Source organism: Loxodonta africana, chromosome 9 (assembly GCF_030014295.1).
Source record: "Loxodonta africana isolate mLoxAfr1 chromosome 9, mLoxAfr1.hap2, whole genome shotgun sequence".
NCBI classification, from domain to species: domain Eukaryota; kingdom Metazoa; phylum Chordata; class Mammalia; order Proboscidea; family Elephantidae; genus Loxodonta; species Loxodonta africana.
In genome coordinates, this window is record NC_087350.1 from 83,136,261 (window position 1) to 83,160,175 (window position 23,915).

The 23,915-nt window shown below is 53.0% G+C and overlaps 3 protein-coding genes across 6 annotated transcripts; 2 read left to right on the forward strand and 1 right to left on the reverse strand.

The window, feature by feature from the left end:
* Positions 1–11: 11 nt before the first annotated feature.
* On the reverse strand, positions 12–3,395 carry GALT (galactose-1-phosphate uridylyltransferase). Of its 3 annotated transcripts, none has more exons than XM_064291783.1 (11): positions 3,230–3,392; positions 2,758–2,927; positions 2,484–2,559; positions 2,350–2,398; positions 2,094–2,223; positions 1,887–1,943; positions 1,587–1,709; positions 1,163–1,295; positions 977–1,060; positions 535–689; positions 12–271 (listed from the first exon to the last, which is right to left on the reverse strand). In XM_064291783.1, the coding sequence occupies exons 1-11, from the start codon at positions 3,309–3,311 to the stop codon at positions 191–193; spliced, it is 1,140 nt and encodes a 379-aa protein (XP_064147853.1). In that variant the 5' UTR covers positions 3,312–3,392; the 3' UTR covers positions 12–190. The 3 variants fall into 3 exon arrangements, with proteins under 3 accessions (XP_064147853.1, XP_064147854.1, XP_064147855.1); XM_064291784.1 differs by having other exon boundaries at positions 3,237–3,351; XM_064291785.1 differs by lacking the exon at positions 535–689 and having other exon boundaries at positions 3,230–3,395.
* Positions 3,396–6,578: 3,183 nt separating this feature from the next.
* SIGMAR1 (sigma non-opioid intracellular receptor 1) lies at positions 6,579–12,924 on the forward strand. Its single transcript, XM_003407617.4, has 4 exons — positions 6,579–6,857; positions 7,007–7,207; positions 7,330–7,422; positions 8,291–12,924. The coding sequence occupies exons 1-4, from the start codon at positions 6,707–6,709 to the stop codon at positions 8,515–8,517; spliced, it is 672 nt and encodes a 223-aa protein (XP_003407665.1). The 5' UTR covers positions 6,579–6,706; the 3' UTR covers positions 8,518–12,924.
* Positions 12,925–16,169: 3,245 nt separating this feature from the next.
* On the forward strand, positions 16,170–23,890 carry ARID3C (AT-rich interaction domain 3C). 2 transcript variants are annotated; one of them, XM_003407619.3, is made up of 7 exons: positions 16,170–16,484; positions 18,399–18,471; positions 20,659–20,842; positions 20,973–21,262; positions 21,796–21,978; positions 22,210–22,299; positions 22,913–23,890. In XM_003407619.3, exons 1-7 carry the CDS (start codon positions 16,170–16,172, stop codon positions 23,011–23,013), a joined length of 1,236 nt encoding a protein of 411 aa, XP_003407667.1. In that variant the 3' UTR covers positions 23,014–23,890. The 2 variants fall into 2 exon arrangements, with proteins under 2 accessions (XP_003407667.1, XP_064147860.1); XM_064291790.1 differs by lacking the exon at positions 21,796–21,978.
* Positions 23,891–23,915: the final 25 nt, after the last annotated feature.

Genomic DNA, 23,915 nt, shown 5'->3' on the forward strand with positions numbered 1-23,915 from the left:
ACAAAGAAAAGTTGTGGCTGGAGCTATGCCTTCAGCCTTTAACTCCAGACCCCGAGGGTTAGAGTCCACACTCCTCTGCTGTTAAAACGTATAATTAAAGTTTGAGAAGCAGTTTTATTGACCCTACATCTGCCCAAACCCCAGGTTCTGGTTTCCTCAGACAAGAGTCAGGGCTCTGTGGTCAGCATGGTCAGGCGATGGCTGCTGTCTCCCTGTCCTTCTGCCCTAGGCGGTAATGAACCTCAGGAAGTGCCCTTAGTCTCTCCGCAGCCTGGAAAGGGGGGAGGGAGTAGTCAGGAAGGATTAGGGTAGCCCAGAATGTATGTAGTTCTGAGCACCCAGGAGACACTGGGGGAGGCCCTCAGGGATTGGGAGCCTCAGGATAAGGAATGTTGGAGTCACCAAAGGTGCTGAGCAGTTCTTGAGTACCTAGGGATGCCCAGGATGTTACAGGGGTTCTCAGGGTCATGATTGTTGGGATCCCTTGAGGAAGTGGGAGAGAAAAGGGGACTCCAGATGCTCCCAAGTCCTGACCTGCTCAGGGGTTAGGTCCCTCTGAGCCTGGGCCAGCATTTCATAGCCAACCATGAATTTCCGGACAGTGGCAGAGCGCAGGAGTGGAGGGTAGTAATGAGCATGCAGCTGCCAGTGATCACAGTTGGCCTCGGCCTCTGATCCCGTGGGGGCCCCTGACAGGAAGAAGAGGATACAGTTCTTCAGCCAAGCTCCTACCCACAATCAGGCCAAATACCTGGAAACTACATCTCTCAGTATCCCCTGCACAGAGGAGCCACAGGTAGTGGAAAGCATGTGGGGAGACACAGTTTTACCAAGCTTGCTGCTCTACCCTCAGCCCACCATCCTTCTTCCCACTTCCCTCAGCAGTGGTTTCAAGGCCTGCTGGGAGTTACACTACAATAGGTTAGACCCCAGGAGCCGAGAATGGTGTTGATATGGGTACTCAAAAAAGGCTCACCGTGCCAGCCCATGGAGTAGGGAAAGGACGTTTCAAATAGGTTGTCGTACTTGGTCAAGAGCTTCTTCATGACAGAGGCTAGATCTGGAACCAGAGCCTGACTCTCAGTCTGAGGCCCAGTTGCTGGCCCTGCCAGAGCCACCCTCATCCAGAACCTGGCCCCAGGGTCCCAGCACGAAGACCCACCATCACGCTCGGCGGGGGTCAGCTCAGGCAGCCGATGCACATGCCGACGGGGCAGCAGCAGTGTCTGGAACGGCCATACTGCCCAGAAGGGAACCAGCACTAACCAGTGCTCACTGGTTAGGACCAGACGTTCCTGGGCAGACAAAATGGAGATGAGGCCATCAAGGCAGGTGGCAAATGGGGTGTCAGCAAATAGGCAGGGGAAACAGAAGAAAAATATATACCCAGTTCTGATGGCTTCTAACCACCTCTACCATTACCACTCTAGACTAAGCCACGATCATCTCTCCTTTAAATTATTGTTATGGTCTCCTAGCATATCTCCCTGCTAGTTCCCTTCTACTCTTCTCCTTCACACACCTCTCTCTTTTGGGGTGAGAAGGCTAAAGGCTCCTTGGGGACTCAGGGCCTCGCTCTCTCCCACCTTCCTGAGCAGCTCCTGGCGGCCATACTCCATTAGTAGAGGCCCTCCATGCTGATTCTGATAGGCCCGCTGAGATCGCTCCTCACGCTGGGCAATATCTGGCAGGAAACTGCTGGCCCACACCTGTAAAGGGCAGGAGTGGAGAAGAGCAAGCAGGCCTTCACCCCCAAGCCTCCATATCATTGGCATACTTCCTTTGTCCCCTCCCTTAAGCCAGGTCCCCTCCCTTAAGTCAGTTCCCCTCCTCACAGTGCTGGCTGGGGCCTAGTTCAAAAACTCTGGAGACCCTGACACACTTACCTGACAGTGGGGGTGGGGATTGGAACAGCCCATCATGGCTCCTTTGTTTTCAAAGATCTAACAGGTACAGGTAGAGAACTTTAGTAGCCAAAACTATACCAAGTCAGCCCCCTTCCCACCACACTCCTGGTGGGAATAACACTCCCCATAACCAAAGCTGTACCGCCCCCTCCCTGCTCATCCAAGGAAGGAGGTGGCTTCACAAACCTGCACCCAAGGGTACTGGGCACCCAGCTCCTCTGTGACAGAGGCCCATGCATCAACGACAGCCCGGATCTCGGGGACTGACATAAGTGGCAGCGTCACATCCGACCAGGGGTGGAAGCACATGACCTTACTAGGTGGCGGTGGGGAGAGGGATGACAGAGGGATAGGGCTTGGCTGTGTTGGAGGCAGGACTCACCCCCTAGTGTTCAGTCCAGGCCCTGGGGTGAAGGTTATAAGAAGGGAAATGTATAGTTACCAAACTCCTCGAGCAGCCTCTGCTTGGAAAAGGGGGTGATCACTGAGTCCTGAGAGAAGGGGGTATCACTCTCTGCAGAAGCCCCCAAAGACCCAGGCTCCCTCATCCCCCATCAGCAGCAGGAACCAGGTTACCTGGATTGGGGGCATCAGGCTGCAGAGCTGGGAAGTCATTGTCAAACAGAAAGGTGCCATGGTACTCGGGATTCACCTAGTAGCAAGGATGAGCTATGGGGATGCTGCCCCATACTACTAGCTATCGGGTGGGCTTCAAGGGCCCACTCTGGGGAACAAACAAAGGCTTGATGGGATCTGACTCAGAAGGAGGTCCACAGCCCCGTCGGTGAGGGGCAGTTCTAAGTGGGTGCCACTCGTGCTGGCCCAGCGAATGTGGGCTCTAAAAGCTTACCTCTCCGTTGGCTCGTGTGGCCCCAGGACACAGAGGGTTGTGGGGGTCATGGCGCGGCACTGTCTCCAGAAGCGGGGGCTCCACTTGTCCCTGCCAGGGCCGCTTCATGCGGTGAGCTGACACCAGCACCCACTCATCTTGCAGCGGATTGTAGCGAATATGCTGATGCTCTAGGGGCAGACGGTCAAGGTTAATCAGCAAGCGCTGTACCGCCCGCTATCCCCTGGGTCTCACCGACTAGCAGCCCTAGCTCAGAGGCGCCCTCTCGGTCCCGCCCTGCTCCTGACCCAAAGGTCCGGGCTTGGACCTTCCCAGCGCCGCCTGGCCTGCAGCCTAAACACCGGGGTCTCCCTTCGCCCCGCCGGCCTGGCCAAGCATGGGCGTTCGGACCCTGCGGGTGGGGAGAGAACGTCCAGAATAAGGGCTGGGCTCCGCTCCGCGTCCCTGTGGGTCCCGGCCGCCCTGCAATTACCACTCGCCCGGAAAGTTGTTTCTGTGGCGTCCGCCTCTGACGCCTGCTGGCGCTGCCCAGTGCCGGCTCCAGAAAGCGACATTACGCCAACCCGGAGATCCCACTGGAACGTCTGCCGGGCCGCCCCTCGCCCTTCCAGTCGGGGCCTGCCCCGCCCCTACCGATTGGCCGGTCGCCAGCACGTGACTGCTTGAGAGGCCCGCCCGGCCTCCTGGGGGAGGAGCTCGCGAGAGGCACTCTTATCTCGGGTGGAAACCTCTATTCTGGAAGAACCTTTGTGAAAGCTGCCTACTGCAGAGTATCTCGATGCCTGGATGCTTACAAGAACTCTTTGCTGCATTCATTTATTTATTTGGTCATTCACTCAACAAATATTACTGAATATCTACCATATGCCAGGCACCTAGGCTGTGCGTGGCACAAGGACTATCCCTATGTGCACAAGTCAGGCATGGTTTCTGCCTTCCCACATTTTACGTTCTAAGGCAGAGTAAGTGCATGACTCCTGGATCCACAATCACGTCAGTTCCCTGCTCAGCGTCTACTTTGCGGTGGGGGGCGGGGAGGCTTGATCTGCTATATCAGAACCCTGACCTCAGATGTTACCGGGAGGAATGGATACTTAGCATTTCCGTACCCTTTCCCCACCAGGCAGCAGAAATAGGTTTGCCAAAAAGGCTAAGTAACCGTATTATATCTCTCTCACATACACACATACACAGAGACCAAAAGCACAGTGGGATGGGTAAGAGGGCTATACCAAAAAAAAAAATTCAAACCCATTGGTGTAACAAACAACCCCCAAAACTCAATCGCGTAGCACCACAGTTCACGGGGGGGGGGGGGAGGAGGGGGGCGGGGCGGGGGGAGACTCTGTTCCATGCAGCTTTCAGGGACCCAGGCTCCATCCATCTAGTAGCTCTGCCATTTCCTAGGGCCTCAAATTCTCCACTAGATCCAAGACAATAGATGAGGTAGAGTGAGAAGGTAAGTAATTTCACTGGAGACTTTTGGAGCCAGACCTGTAAGTGCCATATATTATTTCTGCCTATTACATGGTTCCTTCTAACTACCAAGTAGACTGTGGAATGTAATCCGTTTGCTTGAGAGCAAAAGGAAATAGATTTATGAATGCTTAACATTGTCTCTGCCACATGCCCCTACTGAGAAATCTCATGACCACTTCCCATCACTTTACTGGACCTCTCAGTTACTTTTGACTGTGTTGACCCTTCATTCTGTTACTCCCATGTGTGAGACTACTCTCTTCCAGTTCTCTTCTCCTTTATATTTTATTTTTATTACTAACACATATAATGCTCACCACATAACCACATGCCAGGCACTAATTGCTTTATAAATATTAACTTATTTAATCTTCATAACAGCACTTGTGAGGTAGGTTCTTTATCCTATTTTATAGTTGAGGAAACTAGGTCACAGAGTGTAACTTGTTCAAGATAACAGAAGTAGTAGGTAGCAGGAGCCGAGCTTTGAACCCAGGCAGTCCACCTCCAAGGCTTATTGCTTAATCACTGCACTATGCTGCCTCTTTTATTTCTTTTACTTCTCTTCCTTTTTGGTCACTTCTTCCTTCCTCTATCTCTTAAGTGCTGGCTCTAGGCTTGGCTTTATCTTTCTCTGTACTCCCTTCCTGTGAGATTTTATTCACTTTCTTAGGTTTTAATTACCACCTTTTATGTAGGCTCCCCCATGAGATCTCTAAGATGGGTTGGGAATTATGCTTGCCATATCAGCCACCACAGAACTTGGTACATACAGGTGCTAAGAAAACATCTGTTGCCTGAATGAATGACAACTCCTAGCTCTCTGACTGGATCTGAGCTCCAGACCAGGGTACTCAGCTGCCCATTGGGCATGAACAAGGATGTTAGCCAAATAAGGGGGAGTTAGAATGGAGGGAAAAGAGTATTCCAGGAAGAGGGAATCAAGTCCTCCCAACTTTGTTCCCAATGTACTTCTCACGCTCATTTCTTTTTTCCATCTCTACAGACACAGACCTCCTCTCTCACTTGGACCATAGTCATGGTCTCCCTGACTCTCATCTTTGTTGTTGTTAGGTGCCACCAAGTTGGTTCCAGCTCATAGTGACCCAAGTACAACAGAATGAAACACTGCTAGGTCCTGGGCCATCCTCATAATTGTTGTCATGCTTGAGCCCATTGTTGCAACCACCGTGTCAATTCATGTTGTTGACGGTCTTCCTCTCTTTTGCTCACCCTCTGCTTTCTCCAGGGACTGGTCCCTGCTGATAACATGTTCAAAGTGAGAGGAAATCTTGCCATCCTCACTTCTAAGGAGCATTCTGGCTGCACACATCTTCCGAGACAGATTTGTTTGTTCTTCTGGCAGCCCACGGTATATTCAATATTCTTCGCCAACACCATAGTTTTGGCCTTTATTCATTGTCCAGCTTTCAAATGCATAAGAGGTAATTGAAAATACCATGGCTTGGGTCAGTTGCACCTTAGTCCTCAAAGTGACATCTTTGCTTTTTAACACTTTAAAGAGGTCTTTTGTAGCAGATTTGCCCAATGCAATAGGTCCTTTGATTTCTTGACTGCTGCTTCCATAGTCACGATCTCCCTGACTCTCATCTTGCCCCCCTCCAATTTAATCTCTACTCTGTAGCCCCAAATGTGATCTCATCACTCCCCAACTGATAACCCTCAGGGATTTACAAGGCCCCCTTCTCACACTTTGTCTTTCAGAACAATCTTGGTCCCCTAAGCTGGAAAGCCTGCCCCATCTTTTTTTTTTTTTAATCTTTGTAAAAATATATATAACACATTTGCCAATTCAACATGTACAATTTTTCACGTGTACAATTTGGTGACACCAATTACATTAACGGTGTTGTGCAGCCATCACCAATATCCGTTGCCAAATTTTCCATCACCGTAAGTTCCCATCTTTCTTAAAGACACCGTTGGTGTCCCCGCCAGCCTTCCCTACGCCCCCCAGGATGAACTGCGTTCTCCCCCCAGCGCCCCCCACTCCCGGTTCCGTGCTAGCAAAACCAGGCGGTAATAATCACAGATCCCGGAAGGCTCTGCTTCCGGGATCGCCTGCTTCACCAGCCAGTGGGCTTAGGCGGGTCAGTCCATTCCGGCCTCACTCCGCCCAAACCGACTCCATGCAGCGTTGCGTTAGGAGAGACCCTGCCTGGCGTCCTCGACGTCAGCCGCCAAGACGACGTTTTGGCCCGCCCCCTCGCCTCAGGTGCGCGTGCCGCCTCACCTCTCCGCTCTCCCCTCGAGGAAATGGTTCCGCCCGAGGGGCGGTGCTCGGGTGCCTGGGCCGTTCCGATTGGCCAGATCGAGCCATACCACGGCGGTAGCCGCGGAGCTGGTCGGTGGCGGAGCGCCTTGGGCTTGTAGGCAGTGTCACGGCCACAGGCTCCGGCTCGACTCCAGGTCGCCTCCTACGCCGCGCTGTGCCAGGCCGCCATCCAGGATGCAGTGGGTCGTAGGTCGGCGGTGGGCGTGGGCCGCGCTGCTTTTGGCTGCCGCGGCTGTTTTGGCGCAAGTCGTCTGGCTCTGGCTGGGTACGCAGAGCTTCGTCTTCCAGCACGAAGAGATCGCGCAGCTGGCACGGCAGTATGCGGGTGAGCGGGCGGGAGACGGGCAGTCTGGGTCGAGCCCGGGTGGACGAGAGAGACCCGAGGCTGGTCAGGAGGCGGGCCGGCCGAGAGTACGGTCCCCGAGTCCAGGACCGATGCCGGCCCTAACTCCGCCACTCCTCTGCCCTCGCCAGGGCTGGACCACGAGCTGGCCTTCTCTCGGCTGATCGTGGAGCTGCGGCGACTGCACCCAGGCCACGTGCTGCCCGACGAGGAGCTGCAATGGGTGTTCGTGAACGCGGGTGGCTGGATGGGCGCCATGTGCCTTTTGCACGCCTCGCTGTCCGAGTACGTGCTGCTCTTTGGCACCGCCCTGGGCTCCAGCGGCCACTCTGGTCAGTACTGGCGGCGGGCCGGACTAGGAGGCCGGGGGGCATACCCTCGTTTCTGATATTTGGCGCCATCATGTGCCGTCGCGGATACCCTGATATACGATGTTCATCTGATTTTCCCTCAGGGCGCTACTGGGCTGAGATCTCGGACACCATCATCTCTGGCACCTTCCACCAGTGGAGAGAGGGCACCACCAAAAGTGAGGTCTTCTATCCAGGTGGGTGGAAAGGCTGTCAGAGAGCTGGGTCCCCTCCACCTGGGTGTGTCCACAGTTGGGGTAGAGAGCCATGGCTTTGGGAAAGGGTGCCCTGGAGGGTCCTCGCCGTGGTCCCCCCCCTTAAGCCACAAGTGGTTTGTTGGTTGGACCAGGGCCTAGGGCCCCTATTGCTTTCCTCTGACAAAGAGAAAAAAAACCATAACAGCTTGCTATTAAAGATGTCTGATTTTTATCTATCTAGAGACACTATTCTACTTAGCCAGTATCCAACAATTGTGGAGGAGACAGTTGGGTAATCAGAAATGCTCTCATACCCTCAAGGCAGACAGTTGTCTTCCCCCCCCCCCCCATAATGAAGCATTTACATAGAAAATTGAGCTTTGGACTTTCAAGTAAATTTGAGGTTGATTGATACAAGCACCCCAGGCATCGGGATTCAATAGCTGCATTTCTCAGAAAGCCTCGCAAGTCTTTTAACCACCCCTCCCTATCTAACAGGCCTAGCCTAAGGTTTGCTAGATTTCTGCCTGACTTGAGTGGGGCTTGGGTATGACTTTCATACTGTGGCCCATGGCCAGGTGAGATGGAGGTGAAATGGGCCTGCTTCCCAATGGCCCTCCATGGCTTTCCCCAAGAGAAGTCATGGGTCAGGTGATGCCACAGAGGGATATGTAGGAGTGGCCATCTGGGCTTCTTACTCTTCCAGATAGTAGACCAGGCCAGTGAGGTAGGGCTTTTTCCTTTCCTGAAGCTCCCTCTCTATTCTCCAACCTAGACAGCCAAAAGGCTATAGAAGCAGCAGCAATGGAGGGGCAGGGCAGGGCTGGGCTGGGCTGGGCTTCTCACATGGGTGCTCCCTGTCCCCCAGGGGAGACAGTGATGCACGGGCCTGGAGAGGCAACAGCTGTGGAGTGGGGGCCGAACACGTGGATGGTGGAGTACGGCCGGGGTGTCATCCCATCTACCCTGGCCTTCGCACTGGCTGACACAGTCTTCAGCACCCAGGACTTCCTCACTCTCTTCTATACTCTTCGTGCCTATGCCCGGGGCCTCCGGCTTGAGCTTTCCACCTACCTCTTTGGCCAGGACCACTGACCAGCAGGGCCAGAAGGAGGACCTGTGGATGGACAGGAGCGGGCAGGCCTGCACATGTCCACTTGCTGGAGCCCATGTGTTTGGGAACATACTCATACCATGCAGATACTGAGTTCCTGGTGTACAAGCAGGGACATAATATGCTTATACATCCAAACACAGAGACCGGTGGGAACATATGAAACACATATGCAGATACTGAGATCTGTAGGTATGACAGCAATCATGTGCTCACACCCATTGAGAGAGGGAGCCCCACGTGTACCAAGGAGGGCAGTCATGTTCAAACACATATAGCATAAGCTTGACTCTCTAACTCGGGCCTTTCTAAACCTTCCCCACCCTCAATCAGGGCTCTTGAGTTAGGGATGGGGTGAGTATTACACTCTGCCTGGGTCTGACCCCTCAACCTAGCAGTAATTTGGAGGGGCTAGGAAGAAGAGAAGCTGCCCTTTGGAGGCCTCCTTTCCCTGTAGCTGTGATGCCCTTCCCCTTCATCTCCCTTGCCCTCACCATATGCCTTACACTCATTCTGCTTCCTTGCTATGCAAGTGCCCCATGGACTGTCCCCAACTCCATCAGCAACCAAATAAGCTGGGGAATCAGGAACTTGAGAATGCTGAGGTTAGGACCCTACTACCCTGAAGGACCCCCATCCCCCGCTTGGGGGTATGATGGGAGGCTGACCCCAGCCCAGGGCCCACTACTGAGGAGAGGGCCTGAAGAGGTGACACTGAGTCCAAGAGGCCATCCCTGGCTTAGAGAAGGCCCGCTCTGCACACTCACATCGCCCTTCCCCACACACCTCACAGCTTCCAGACACTGCCCCTGCTGCATTCTCTGTCCTCTATGTTAATAAAGACCTGTCAAACAGTTACATTTCTTTGTGTTGTCCGAGCAGCAGGAAGAGCTGCTAACTCCTGGAAGACCTAAGGAAGGCCTCTGTATTGCTGTGTGCCTTAGTTTCCCTATCTATAAGACCACAGCTTTGGACTATAGTATGGATTCAAACTTAAGTGTGCATAGAATGACTAGGAAGCTCATTGACTACAGATTCCTAGGCCCAATCCTCAGAAATCAATTTTGTGTTGAAGCTTTGAGATCAGCTTGTTTAATAAGATCCTCTCCACCACAGTTGTAAATGTCACAATTTGAGAAGTTCAGGGTTGGATAAGGTGGTATGTGTCTTTGCTTGGCTTGGACTCTCCCACTGTTCTGGGAAGTCTTAAGAGTCTGCGCCCTGCCCTGGATGGCCACAGAGTGGCAGTGTGCACCCACTTTTGAGCTGCAGGAGGCATAGTCCCACTTCTCAATCTCTGCTCTTTTGGGGCTCCCAGGGGACTGTATCCACCCTCCTCCAGAGCAGAAGTTCCCCCCTCTATGGTCTATCTTCAGGCCCCCCACTTCTCCAGGGGCTCCACACAAGTGGGGAGAGTACACACAACCTGGCAGTAAGGTAGAGCCAAACAAGAGTGAAGCAAGAGAGTCTGCTTAGGGTGCAAAATTTAAAAAGGCACTCACTCTAGGACATCACTCAATTCACTTGTTTCCTCAGATTTTGTGCCCTAGGCACTGCCTCACTTCACCTCTAGTCTTGACCCTCCTCTGAGGCTGAGTAAGGCTCCAGCCGCTCCCACTTCTTAAGGTTCCTGGTATATAAAAAATGGAAGAAACATGGTTATAAAAATTGTATATTATTAAAATTTGACATTCTAATTCACAAAAATACAAATGGCTACATGCATAACCTCATTTGGAAAAGTCAGAAGTCTAAAATTTGTGGCTCTGAGTGAGTGGCTATCCCAACCCCACCACCACCACCCAGCCATAGCAGGCCATGGCTGGGGCTGCTCCATTGAGCATGAGTAGTAAAGTCATGTCTCTTTGAGGATTTCTCCCACCGTATAACCCAGCTCTGCCTCTAGGCTCAGAGACACATCTGTCAGAGGCTCCTCAGTTTCCCCTGTCATCCCTCCCTTCCTTCCACATAAGACTAGGCTCCCAGGCCCCTTGGCCCCTTCCCATTTCTATTGCTAAATCCAGGGATCACTTCTTAGTTCTCAATTTTCATTTCCCACAGTTAATTACTCTTAAGCACACTGTCCTTTGGGCTTCCAGGACACCACTCACTCAGCTATCTTTCTTCATTGCATCTTTTGCTGAATCCTTCTTACCTCCTCAACCCCTGACTTCCCAACGTCTTAGTCCTCAAACCTCTTCTCTGTCTACACCCCCTCTGAGTTGATCTCAGCCACTTCCCAATGGCTTTAAATACCACCTATATATTTTGATGCCCAAATTTTTGTCTCCAGCCTAAATCTCTTCCTGAGTTCCAGATTCAGATATCTGACTGCTTCCATCTCCATTAGCATCTCCACGTGGATATCTAATAGGCATCTCAAACCTAAAATGGCCAAAATGAACTGATTTCTCTTCCAATCCTGCCCTTCCTGCATGCAGTCTTTACTTTCTCAGTTAAGGGCACCTCCATTTACCCAGATGCCCAGTTCAAAAATCTTGGAGTTATCTTCAGTATCTCTCATTCTCTCGTATCCCACATCCAATCCATCAACAAATCCTGTCAGTTTTCTCTTCAAAACATATCCAGAATCTATCCACTTCGTGTTACCTCCGCTGCTGTCACCCTGATCTGAGCCACTGTCATAGTTATCTTAGTTATTTCTGCTATAACAGAAATACCACAAATAGATAGCTATAGCAAGTAGAAATTTATTTCCTCACAGTTTAGCAAGCTTGAAGTCCGAATTCAGGGTACCAGCTCTAAGGGAAGGCTAAGGCTTGACATTCTAATTCAGGATGCCAGTTCCAGGGGAAGACTTTCTCTGCTGGCTCTACAGGCAGGTCCTTCTCTCTTTAGAGCTTCTGTTCCTGGGAGATCTTTATGTGGCATAGAATCTGTCTTCCCCCATCTCTGCTTCTCTAGCTTGCTTGTTTAATCTCTTTTATATGTCAAAAGAGATTGATTTAAGACACTCTACACTAATCCTATCTCATTAACGCAACAAAGAAAACCCATTCCCAAGTGGGATTACAACCACAGATATAGGGGTTAGGATTTACAACACATATTTTAGAGGAGGACACAATTCAATCCATAACAGCCACCATCATCTCTTTCCTGAACTACTGCAACGGCCTCCTTACTAGTTCTTATCCTTATATTCTGTGTGGAGCCAGAGTCAGCAGCCAGTCAGGCTTTCACTATCTACTCAGAAACTTCCAACGGCTTTCCACCTTATTCAGTCCTGTCAATGCCTCCAAGGGTCTTCTCCAGGGCCTGTGTTACCTCTGACCAAATATCTGACTACTCACCCATTGGCCATCCTGTTCCAGCCCAGTGACCTCCTTGCTTTTGTTTCAGCACGTCAAGCAAACTTCTACCTCAGTATGTTTGCACCTGCTATTCTCCTGACTGTAATGCCCTTCCCTAGATATTTACATGGCTGTTTCTCCCCCTCATCAATCCCTGCTGAGTGAGTCCTTCCCTTAATACTTAGTATAATAGTAGTCCTTCTGTAATGGTTTTAAAATGCTCCTTGTCGTAAGTTGCCATCAATTCGATTCCAATTCATGGAAGTGATTCACAGGGTTTTCTTGGCTGTGATCTTAACAGAAGCATATTGCCAGGCCTTTTCTTCTTCGGCACGAGTGGGTTCAAATGCCAAACCATTTGTACCATCTAGGGACCTTGGTTTTAAAACACATCCACAAAATTTTTGGTATCCCTTCCTTCAAGATGAGCCTGATTCCCTCCCCCCTTGAGTGTGGGCAGGCTTAGTTCTATACTTTCAACAAATAATATATGGCAGAAGTAACCATGTGTGACTTCCTAGACTAGATCATAAAAAGCATTGCCATATCTTTATTCTGTCTCTTGGGACACTCATTCTGGGAGAAGCCAGCTGACATGTTGGAAGGACACTCAAGTAGCCCTATGGAGAGGCCCACCTAGGGAGGAACTGAGGCCTCCTGGTAACTGCTATGTAAGTGAGCCATCTTGGGTTTGGATTCTCCAGGCCCAGTCCAGGCTGGTCAACAGTTTTACTACAACCTTGTGAGAGACGCTGAGCCAGAACACCAAGCTAAGCCACTCAAACCCATGACCCGCAGAGCCGTAAGAAAAGAAGTGTTGCTCTAAGCTGCTAAGTTTTAGGGTAATTTGTTACACAGCAATAGATAACTAATACATCCTTCCCTTCCTATTCTCCCCCGCCCCAATCCAGCTTTATTTTTCTCCATAATACTTATCACCATCTGACATACTATGTATTTCCCCCACTAGAATTAAAGATCCATTGTAATAGGAACTTTGTTTTACTTACTCCTGTGGTCAACAGTACCTGGCATAAAGTAGATGCTCAATAAATCTGTGTTGGATGAATGAAACATTGGTCTCTGGGAGTCCAGGTTTGTTGCAGAACCAGACAGGGACTGTGTGTGGGTGTGAGTGGCAGCCTTTCATTTTCATGAATGAAGAAAGAGACCAAGTTCCAGTCAGGCTTACTCCTTTCTGTTAGCCATTCCCAGTTGTGCCCCTCCTAGTCCAGGCCACAAAGGTGGGTTTATTATGCTGTGACTGGTGCTTTTATTTTGGGGGGTAGCTGTCCAGTCCTTTTTTCCCCTCCCCCACAAAGCAATCTCTAAACTCTCAGAGACCTGGAATTTCCCCAAGCCAGCTCCTACTTTTACAATAGGAACCTTACCATCTATTTCGCTCCAGATACCCCTTCTCTGAGAAGTCAGAGGAAGTTATGGGGAGAAGGTGAACAAGCTGGGCATAGGAGCTACTCAGATCTCTACACTCTAGTCCTCCATGAGACCCTCAGGTCATATCTCTCTGCCTCCGCCCATTCACCAATTCGCCCCTCTGTAAGCCAAACCCCCAGGGGAGGAGATGGGCAGAGGAAGGGGAACAGTTAGTTCTACTGCTACAGGAGACCTCAAACCACACAAGGCCATGGGGAAGAGGGCATCATACCAACCAAAGGTGCTTGGATCATTGAGGCTTCTTGGGGGAGACTGGCTGTGAGGTCTGAAATCTGAGCAGGAGGGCACTGGGATGAGCCAAAGGTATGAGTAGGGTCTGAGCCTCAGTGTGTCCAGGGATGGGCCAAAGAAAACAAGGACTCAGAATTGCAGTAGGAACTGTACTGAGAAGAAGGGTGGAGGCTGGAGGCAGGGAGAACGGGGTGTGTCATCCACCACAGAGTTCTGGTAAAAAGAGCCATGGCAGTATAGGGCACTGAGAGGGGACAGTAATTGGGAGAGGGTGAAAGAGGAGGGAGGAAGCAAGGGTCACACCTAGATTCCTGCCTCCTGGAGGAGTTGTGGCCCTGGCGCATGTGTGTACCACTGGGTGTGAGGTGAGAGGAGGGTCCCTGGTGTGGGCTGTGACATAGTGGAGGTCACCCCTGCAGATACCTGTTGTTAACACACACCTGGCATCACCTCAGTGTGGCCCTCCTGCTTTTGGTAGGTAGGTTCCCGTGGGCACAGGAAGAAATTGGGGGAAAAGTGAGGTTGCCTGAGAGGAAGAAGGAGGGTCCTGGCTGCTCAGGAGAAACTGTGGCATTCCACTCAGGACTCCCAAACAAGGAACATCTTCTCAGCTGGGGGTGGGGTGGGCCCAAAACAGTTGGCTGAAGGGGTCTGGAGATGCAGATTCAGGAGGCATACACACGTGGATGGAGAGCATGTGTGAAGACAGCCAAAATGTGGATCCCTGTTGAAATGGGTGGTCAGTACGAAAAAACCCACTGCCGGTCCAGTCAACTCGTAGGGACCCTATAGGACAAAGTAGAATTGCCCAATAGAGTTTCCAAGGAGCGCCTGGCAGATTCAAACTGCCGACCTCTTGATTAGCAGCCGTAGCACTTAACCACTATGCCACCAGGAGTACCAGTACCAGGAGTTTGTTATTCACTCTTCTTATGTATATATTTGAATATGTCCATAACAAAAAAACAGAAAAAGATAAAAACTGCGTGTGACTGTGTATCTTTATGTTGTGTGTATACCCTGCTGTGGGAGTGTGTAAGTGCACAGGTGTTCATCTACTGCCATGGTTAGGCCAGTGTGTACACTACACCATGCATACAGTTGGAGACAAAACCCAGGTAGGATAGAAAGATCAACTTCTGTTCTAGTCAGGTCCTCCACATTCAGGCCAGCCTGGGCAGAGTGATTCCGGAAGGACCACAGCCTGCCCAGGTCATGGGCGCAGTAGTGAACATGTAAGGGCATGTGTGAAACAGGGGAGCTGTGTGCCTGAACTTATGACGGGAGTGTGTCAGGGTGTGAATGTCCGGCTCTGAGTGCGGGGTGGGGGGCACGACTTGTGAGGGTGGGCAGGCCCTGGTCCGGAGTCCCCACTGTCGCACGATTCCCGGCAGCTCTTCAGCGCCTCTCCCCCCAAGCTAGCTATGTGGAGGATGGGGCTGGGTGGTAGGGGGCACCTGTTGGGGGGTGGGCTGCGAGCGGCAGAACGCAGGGGGCCTCTCCCCCGGCGCCCCGCCCGCCCTGCCCTGCTCGGTACCGCCCCCGCGACCGCCGGCCGCAGAGCAGCGAGTGAGCGCCCGGTGGTCAGAGGAGCGCACAGCGGCGGGGAGCGCACAGCTGGGAACCCGGCATCGGGAGCGCAGCCGAGGCAGGGACCGCTCGGGAGGCAGGCGGAGCAGAGGGAGCGCCATGGAGACGCCGGGGGCAGCGGGCCGCGCCAGGCTGGTGAGTGGGCTCAGGAGGAAGAGAGCTGGGCGTCGCGACCCACGACCCTGCCAGTTTGATCCAGTCCCTGTCTCAGGCTCTGCCCGCACTGCTTCCCTTCTCGCGCTTCCTGGGTTCTTGTCCTCCTCGACTCTGCCTGGTCTCTCTGCGTCTGTTTCTCTCCGCTCCGTCAATCTGTTCCCCTCTATTCAGTGTCTCACCTTGTCTCTTTCTGATCTTTCTCTCCTCTCTGTCTCTTCCTGAGTAGGTCTTTCCCTGTCTCTCTCAACCTCTGTCTCACTATTTGTCTCTTGTCGCCTCTGTCCCTCTCTCTGAGGTATCACTCAGGTCTTTGATATTTCTCTCTGCCTCCTATATCTCTCATACCCTCCTTGTCTCTTTACCCTATATCTCTGCCAATCTCATCTTTCCACATCTGTCTCTCCATCCTTGTCTCTGCCTTCTATCTTTCTCTCCCTACTTTGATCTCTCCCCACCTCTGTCTCTCCTTGTCTCTCCCTTGTGTCTCTATCGCCATATCTCCGCCATTGTCTCTGTCAGGTCTCTCTGTGTTATCTCTCTCTAACAGCTCCATCTTTCTCTGTTGCTTGGTCTCTGTCACCCTCTCTGATCTGCTTCCTCTCTCCCTATCCTCAGTTAATGTCCATTTCGATGTCCCTAAGTCCGGTCTCTGTTTCTTCTGCTCTTTCTACCTCTCTGTCTCTGTCCATCTCTGAGAAAGCTGTCTTCCTCTTTCCTTATGGCCCCCAACAGTTCCCTGTATCTGTGACTACCTCCTCTTGTGCTGGGGTTATAGGGGCAGCAGGGCCCAGCCCCCATAACTGCCTCCCCCACAGGCGGCCCTTTCCGCAGGGCCCCACCTGGTGCCAGGGCCCCCCTCAGTGGGGGGACTGCGCCTGGAAGCTGTAATGGAGGCCCTGCAGAGGCAGCAGGCAGCCCAGCTAGCCCAGGGAGCGAGGCCATTGGCCCCGCCCCGCCCTCCACCACCAAGGCCTCCCTGGCCTGGACCCCGGACCCTGCAGGCCCCTGAGGGGGCCTTGGGTGAGGTTGGAGCTGAGGAAGAAAAGGATGCGGAAGAGGAGGAGGAGGAAGGGGAGGAAGCTGGTGCAGAGGAGGGGGCAGCGGAGGAGAGCCGTCCAGAGGCCAGGGGCCCCAGCTCACCTGCCAGCCAGCTCCCTGGACCCCATCCCCATGAGTGGACCTACGAGGAACAGTTCAAGCAGGTAGGACGTCCTCAATGTTTTACTCTTCCCCCTCCCTCCCCTCTGGGCAAAAGGAGAGTCATCAGTAGTCCACCAGCCTCTCATTGCCCTCTGCAGGATAGAGAAGAAGACAGACACAGAGACCTAAAAACCCAGAGAGACAGAGTGGGAAGATTAGGGGATAGGTAGTCATAGAGAGGAAGAGACAGAGGGACACACAGAGACAGAGTGGGAAGACTGGGGGGTAGACAGTGACCGGGAGGGAGAGACAGACATCCAAAGATACGCACACACTTAAAAAGAGAGAAGAGGTGCAGGACAGACACCAAGAAACATGGGGACAAACAGAATGGAGGCCTTTGGTGGGGCTGGAAGAGAAGGTGGGGAGGGGTATCGGGGCCTCCATGAAGTCTTTTGAGGGAGGGGGACCTGGGAGCTGAGGATTTCAGTGTCAGAGCTGAGCCCAACATCACCCTGTGCTCTCACACATCAAACCACAAGGTTACAGTCCAGTGGGGGTGTCCTGGGCTGGTGACTCCTGTCTTTGGAAGCAGAATAGAGGTTGCCACCCTTTGGTAGGCTGGTGACCCCCTCCTCTCTTCCCTCCCCCCCATCTCAATTCTCTTCCCTGGCCTGAGATCTATAAATGACAGTTTCCAGCCTGTGATGGCCACTATAGGCTCAGTGTGACTGAAGGTTCCCTGTGCAACTGGGGATGACAAGATATTACTCACAGGGCCTTAATATGGGGCTCTTCCTCCCTGGGGTGGGGAGGCCTTTCTGGGTATTTTTCTAAAGACATTACTCCAAGCTGTCACTATGAGGGCATTAAGGAGGGCTGTTTCTTGCCAAAGTGTTATTCATGGATGTGACTCTAGGTGTTCTATTCTGATGGTGTTACCCACTGGGTGCTTGTCTGGGGTATATTCCAGAAGTGCTAATCTGTGGCTAGTACTTTGAGGCATTAGTTTAACAGGGATCTGTAACTCTGGAGATGTGGCTCTAGAGGTTGTTTCTCCTGAGTATAATTCTGAGGATTGTTACTTGGGGTGTGTGTTATTTGTGGGTATCCAGCTAAGGCGTAGGGCTCAGTTGTTTGGAAGTGTTACTCTAAAGATGAATCTCTAGGGTTTGTTACTCATGGGTGTTTGTTACTCTGAGAGTTCTTACTGGGGATGGGGTGTTATGGGTGTTACTCAGGGACTGTTACTCTGGTAAATGACTCCATTACTCTAGGGATTGTTCCTCCTGGGTAGTATTTGGGACGTGATGCTGGAGGTGGGGCTCAGGGATACTGGGAAGGGGTCAGATGACCCTAGGGTCCTTCAAGCTCTGACACTTACCTTCCTACCCAGAAGTCCTGAGTGGTACAGGGCCATCGTGGTAGTTTCTGCAGTAGACAGAATCAAAGGCATTGGAGGGAGATCAGACCAGAGGGTGGGCTGAGGGGCCCCAGTTTTCAATTCAAGAGCTTCTGGGCATCCACCCTGGCTAAGGGATAGGTTGGAGGATTCTTTTCCCCTCGCCCCTGGCACACAGGGATGTGAACAGCATAAAGGGCTTGCAGGAATGAATGAGAGTGAACGAGTGTCTCAGGTATACTTGTCAATCTTCTCAGTGTGGAATAGGCTGTCCTAGGGCAGGGAAAGATTCACCCCCAAAGGGCAGGTTGAGCCTCCCCAGCTCCTTCCTATTTCTCTTCCCCTACTCTCCAGACGGGTGGATCGCCATTACCAGTACAAGGCCTCTGTGTGTATTAGAAAAATGTGCCCCTATCTGCCCCCAGGGAGAGAGGACACAATGCCAGGAAGTCCACATTTTAGACCCTACTTGGCCTTCAATCGGGGGGCTCTTGCTCAGAGTATAACTTGAGTTGAGGTCCCTGGGGGGAGAGGAGGTCACCAGAACTGGGGAATGATGCTGTTTCTTCCCCAGCTGTACGAACTTGATGCAGATCCCAAGAGGAAGGAATTTCTGGATGACCTGTTTAGCTTCATGCAGAAGAGGGGTGAGTGGGGTGATGTGGGGGGAAGGATCCCGGGATGGCCTCCATTTACCAAGTTTAAGGAAGGGAGACCCCAGGGTTTAGTCCCTGCAGAGGCCCGAGCTGGGCAGTACCTGTCCTTTAGGCCCTCAATAGCATCTTTAACCTCTGACCCTGCTCCCTCCTCTACCCAGGGATTAATTAGTGGTCAGACCACTGGCAGGTTAATGAATGTGGGATCAATTGGGAGGGTAGGAGGAGGAACTGGTGAGGGTTGACCTGAGGTGGGGGGTTGTCCCAGGATCGGAGGCTGGGAATGCATTGGCCTTCTATAGCAGGTCCTCCCTCCAGCCTCGTCTCTCTTCAATTTCCCCTTTTCTCAGGCATGGGCCATCCCATGTGTTCTACAGCAGGAAAGACTGAGGTTAGACTGAAGGGAGGACTTCCCAAAGGGGTAGGGTGTGGCTGTGTGTGAGTTGGGGCTTTGGGGAAAAGGAATTTCTTTCCAGGAATATCAGAACTAGAAGAGAAGGAAAGAAGAGTCCAGGAGGGGAGCAGGTTGGGTGGTAGTCCATCACTCTGGCTTCTCCCCAGATTCATGGGTCCAAAGACTGACTCATTATCTCTCTCTACAAAGCTAATTAACTCACTCAGACTGAGGCCTGATAAGCGGCTAATTAACTAGCTGCACTGCCCCCCCGCTCCCCCCCCCCTTGCTGCAGCTGCTGACCCAAGCCCCACGGGCCACCACCCCAGGCCCCGCACCCGTTTCAGGTCTCTTCCTTCCTTCCCTAGGGACCCTCTGTGGGGCTCCAGGTCCTCTTGCTCTCCAGGCAGGCCTGGTGGTTCTGAGCCCAGTGTTCCCTCCCTCTCCTATGCTGGGCTGGAGGAAATGAGCAGATTCCAGCACAAACCCAACCCCCCCCCCCCCGCCCCAGTGCCCTGGACTCTGCCTCCCTCTAGTCCCTGCTTCCCTCCACCGCCTGCTGCGGGGGGGGGGGGCGGGGGGGGGAGGTGTCCCGCGGGACCGATAATTTCCCCCCATTAATCAGGCCGCGGCTAATTGTTCGGGTCCAAAGGCGGCGGAGAGAGGGGAAGGGATCGGTAGGGAATTAACTGGGGCCCATCGCTCAGCGCAGACAGGCCCTTTTGTCAGAACTGGCGGGCGGAGGTGGCGCGGGCTGCGGAGTCCGGAGTCGGCAGGCTGAGCGGGTTGCTCCTTCTCGTGCCCACCATCCTCTGGCCTCCAGGCAGCCATCCCTGGGCCACTGTTTAGGGGAGTCTTGCTTTGCAGCACTGTGGGGAAGTCCTTCCTACGGTCTACCCCAGAAGTGGGAAAACTAGGGCCTGGAGGCCAAATCCAGGCGCCTGTGGGAAAAGAATTGTTCTTACATTTTAACACAGTTGGGAAAAAAATCAAAAGAAAAAAAATATTTCCAAAAATGTGAAATTCAAATTTCTGTGTTGTAAACAAAGCTTTATTGGAGCACACCCACACCCATTAAGTATCCTCTAAGGCTGTTTTCAGAGTTCCTGGGTGGTGCAAACAGTTAAGGCTCTCAGCTGCTAAAAGAAAAGATTTTAGGTTCCAGTCCACCCAGAGGCACCTTGGAGGACCTGCCTGACAATCTGCTTCTGAAAATCAGCCATTGAGAACTCTATGGAGCACAGTTCCCTGACACACATGGGGTGGCCGTGAGTCAGAATCCGCTCTTGAGCAACCGGCATGGCTGTTTTCAGGCTATAACGACAGAGTTGAGTAGTTGTGACAGAGGCTGGCCTGCAAAGCCTGAAATATTTACCATCTGGCCCTTTACAGAAAAGGTTCGTCCTGGTCTAGCATCCAGTCCTCCTTGCTACAACTGAGGCCCTGGGGGCTCTGCCTGTAATTCCACTTCCCTACCCTTTCCTCTGGAAACCCTGGTGGTGTAGTGGTTAAGTGCTAAGGCTGCTAACCAAAAGGTCGGCAGTTCGAATCTGCCAGGCGCTCCTTGGAAACTCTATGGGCCAGTTCTACTCTGTCCTATAGGGTCGCTATGAGTAGGAATCGACTCCACGGCACTAGGTTTGGTTTGGTTTGACCCTTCCCTCCTCCTCTCCCTCCTGCCTGACCGCCCCGCACCCAGGCATCTTCCAGGGATTCAACTTCTTCAGTCCCCAGGGATGCCGCACGCAGGGTCTTATTGTCCCGACTCTCTGTCCACCCACCAGGGACGCCAGTGAACCGCGTGCCCATCATGGCGAAGCAGGTGCTGGACCTATACGCGCTGTTTCGCCTAGTGACGGCTAAGGGCGGGCTGGTGGAAGTCATCAACCGCAAGGTGTGGCGGGAGGTCACGCGAGGCCTCAGTCTACCCACCACCATCACCTCAGCCGCCTTCACTCTACGCACCCAGTGAGGCCAGGGGCGAGCGGCTGGGGCAGGGCGCGCGGGAGGCGGGCTGGTAGAGCACCCGACTGGCGTCAGAGTGTGGGACTTGACAAGTCACGCCCAGCCTCCCGCCCCACGCCCCGTCCCCCCCTAGATACATGAAGTACTTGTACCCGTACGAGTGCGAGACGCGAGCGCTCAGCTCGCCGGGGGAGCTCCAGGCGGCTATCGACAGCAACCGGCGCGAGGGCCGTCGCCAGGCTTACAGCTCCACCCCGCTGTTCGATTTGGCTGGGCCGCCCCTTCGGGGCGCTCTTGGCCCCGCCTCGGGGCCTGGCCCCGCCCCACCCTCTCCCTCTCCGGGCCCCGGCCCCGCCCGGAGCTCCGCCCCCGGCCTGCCTGCGCACGCGTGCGCCCAGCTGGGCCCCAGCCCCATTAAGAAAGGTACGAGGGGACAGGGAGGAACAGAGTTTTGGGGATCTCTGAGGTTTAGAGGGCGCTGAGATATAGGGGACATAAAAATATGGGCTATTCAGATCTGGGTGGCATCGAAGGATAGGGCAGTTTAGGGGGCGTTGAGATTTAGGGGTCCTGAGTTTTAGGGGTCTGAGGTTTGGGGTCAATGAAGCGTTAGGAACTCTGGGGTGCCAATTACTGCGGTGTGGGGCTGAAGCTCAGGAAAAGGCCCTTTATCCAGAGCACCTCCTTTCCACGTCTGCCCTCCCGGGGCTCTTATTTGCATGTGGTTTGTGCCACCTGTAACCTGGATTATTTAACAACCAAAACGAAGGAAATCCCCCAAATTGGCTTGCGCCAACCTGGGCATATATTGGCCCTTTGGGCTCTCCAGCTTCAGAGGCTCCATGCTGAGGCTCTGATGGGAGGCGAGATTGAACTCCCTGCCTGAGCTTGGGTGAGAACCAAATGCAGAGATGGGGTTGGCTGGATCAGAGAAGCTGAGTGATCTGTTCTTCCAGAGGAGAGCGGAATTCCCATCCCTTCCGTGGCATTGCCTGTGGGTCTGGCCCTGGGACCTGTGCGGGAGAAGCTGGCACGAGAGGAACCCCCAGAGAAGAGGGCTGTGCTAATGGGGCCTATGGACCCACCTCGACCTGGCGCACCCCCCAGTTTTCTGCCCCGTGGCAAGGTTCACCTGAGGGGTGAGGAGGGACTTATTGCTGAGGGGGCTTCGGTCCTGCGTACTGAGGGAGGACAGGCACATTGCCTGATAGGTGCTGGAGGTGGGGCAGACAGATCCCTCTATAGATGGATGTGCAATTACAGGTGTGGGGCCAAAGTGGGATGGGGGCTGTCTACAGGGATGGAAGAGGGCACTTCTAAGTCTGAAGTTTGATTCCCAACAATGTGACCCCTGCCCCCCTCCTGGACAGAAGAGCGGCTGGATGGGCCTCTCAGTCTGGCAGGCAGTGGCCTCAGCAGTATCAACATGGCCCTAGAGATCAACGGGGTGGTCTACACTGGTATGGGTGCTGCAGGCTGTCTACACTGGCATGGGTTTGGGGGTATTTACACTGGCATGGGGATTTTAGACTGTCTCTACTAGCATGAGGTTCAGGGATGTCTAAATTCGCATGGTAACTTGGGGTCCAGGGGATTACTACACTGGCATGGGTTGAAGGGCGTGTCTACATGGCATGGGGTCCAAGGCATGACCTCATTGGCATGGGTACCATGGGATGCCTGCCCTATCATGGGCCCATGTATAATTATAGATACAGTTTACCCATTTGAGAGTATCTACATTGGCATAGGAAACCCTGGTGGTGTAGTGGTTAAGAGCTATGGCCACTAACCAAAAGGTCAGCAGTTCGAATCTACCAGGTGCTCCTTGGAAACCCTATGGGGCAGTTCTTCTCTGTCCTATAGGGTCACTATGAGTCAGAATTGACTCGAAAGCAATGGGTTTACATTGGCATAGGAGTCTCTCAGTGACACAAGGAGCTTGTCCTAATTGGTTTGTGTCAGGAGTATGTGTGTGGTATTCTAGCAATCTTACTTTTGTTCTCCTCTTCTGTTTTCATGCCTCACCCCCTCTGCTTGTGTTTGCCCTTTACCATCTCACGCCTTTGCCAGGTGTCCTCTTTGCCCGCCGCCAGCCTGTGCCAGCTTCCCAGGGCCTAAACAACCCTGTGCCCCAGCCCCCTACAGGTCCCCCTTCCAGCACCTCACCCTGAGAGTTCCCACTCAGAACTAAGAGTCCTAACCCCACTGCTGAGGGGGGAGGACAATCCCCTCCACACCTTGATTCTTCCAGGGCACTCACTCTGGGACCCTTCCCTGGAAAGTGACTCCTTCCCTGTGCCATTTGGACTTGAAGCCAAAGGATTTCTTTCCATGTTACATCTACCTCATTGTAAAGGAGGCACCTTCTCCTTGGCCAGCTCCAGCAACGTCTACCAAAGAGTTTGCCCCTCTGTAACCCCATCATCGCCTTCATATGCTCCCTGTGTCAATGTCCTCTCTAGGGCCCCAGTTCTGCTCCTCTTCAGGAGCCAGGTGAAGGGTTGGGTTGAGGGCGTTGTGGAGGAGGTGTCCCAGGCCACATCTGGACAATAAAGGTGCTGTCCCTCCCTCTCCTGTGTGTTCTCTCCTTGTTTGGGCGGGGGAGGGTGGAGGGGGAAATAAGGATGTGATATACAGGCTATACAGGCTACATTCGGTCAGGGATCCCAGGGGGAAGGCAGCATAGCGAAGCTCAGTGAGAATAGAAGCTCAGGCTCTTGAATCAGCCCAAGTTCGAATGCTGATTCTAGCATTACAGAGCTGGATGGCCTTAGGCTAGTCAGTTAATCTCTTGAGCCTCAGAAGACTCCAAAAGGTTATGCTAACCCCTGTGGCCTTCTATTGATCTATGGGAACGGACCTATCTTGGAATAGTGGGTGTATTTATACCTAGAACTTCAGGGAATGGGGTGGGGAAACCTCTCTGGTACTCTCGAATTAGGAAGAGAAAGGCAAAAGTCTTGACAAGCAAGCTAGGGTCAGAAGTAGCCGTTGCCTAGGTAACCAGGCAGCATTTCACACTTCACCCGCTCCATCCGATCACTTCCGGCACTGAAAGCGCGAATTGTGGTGT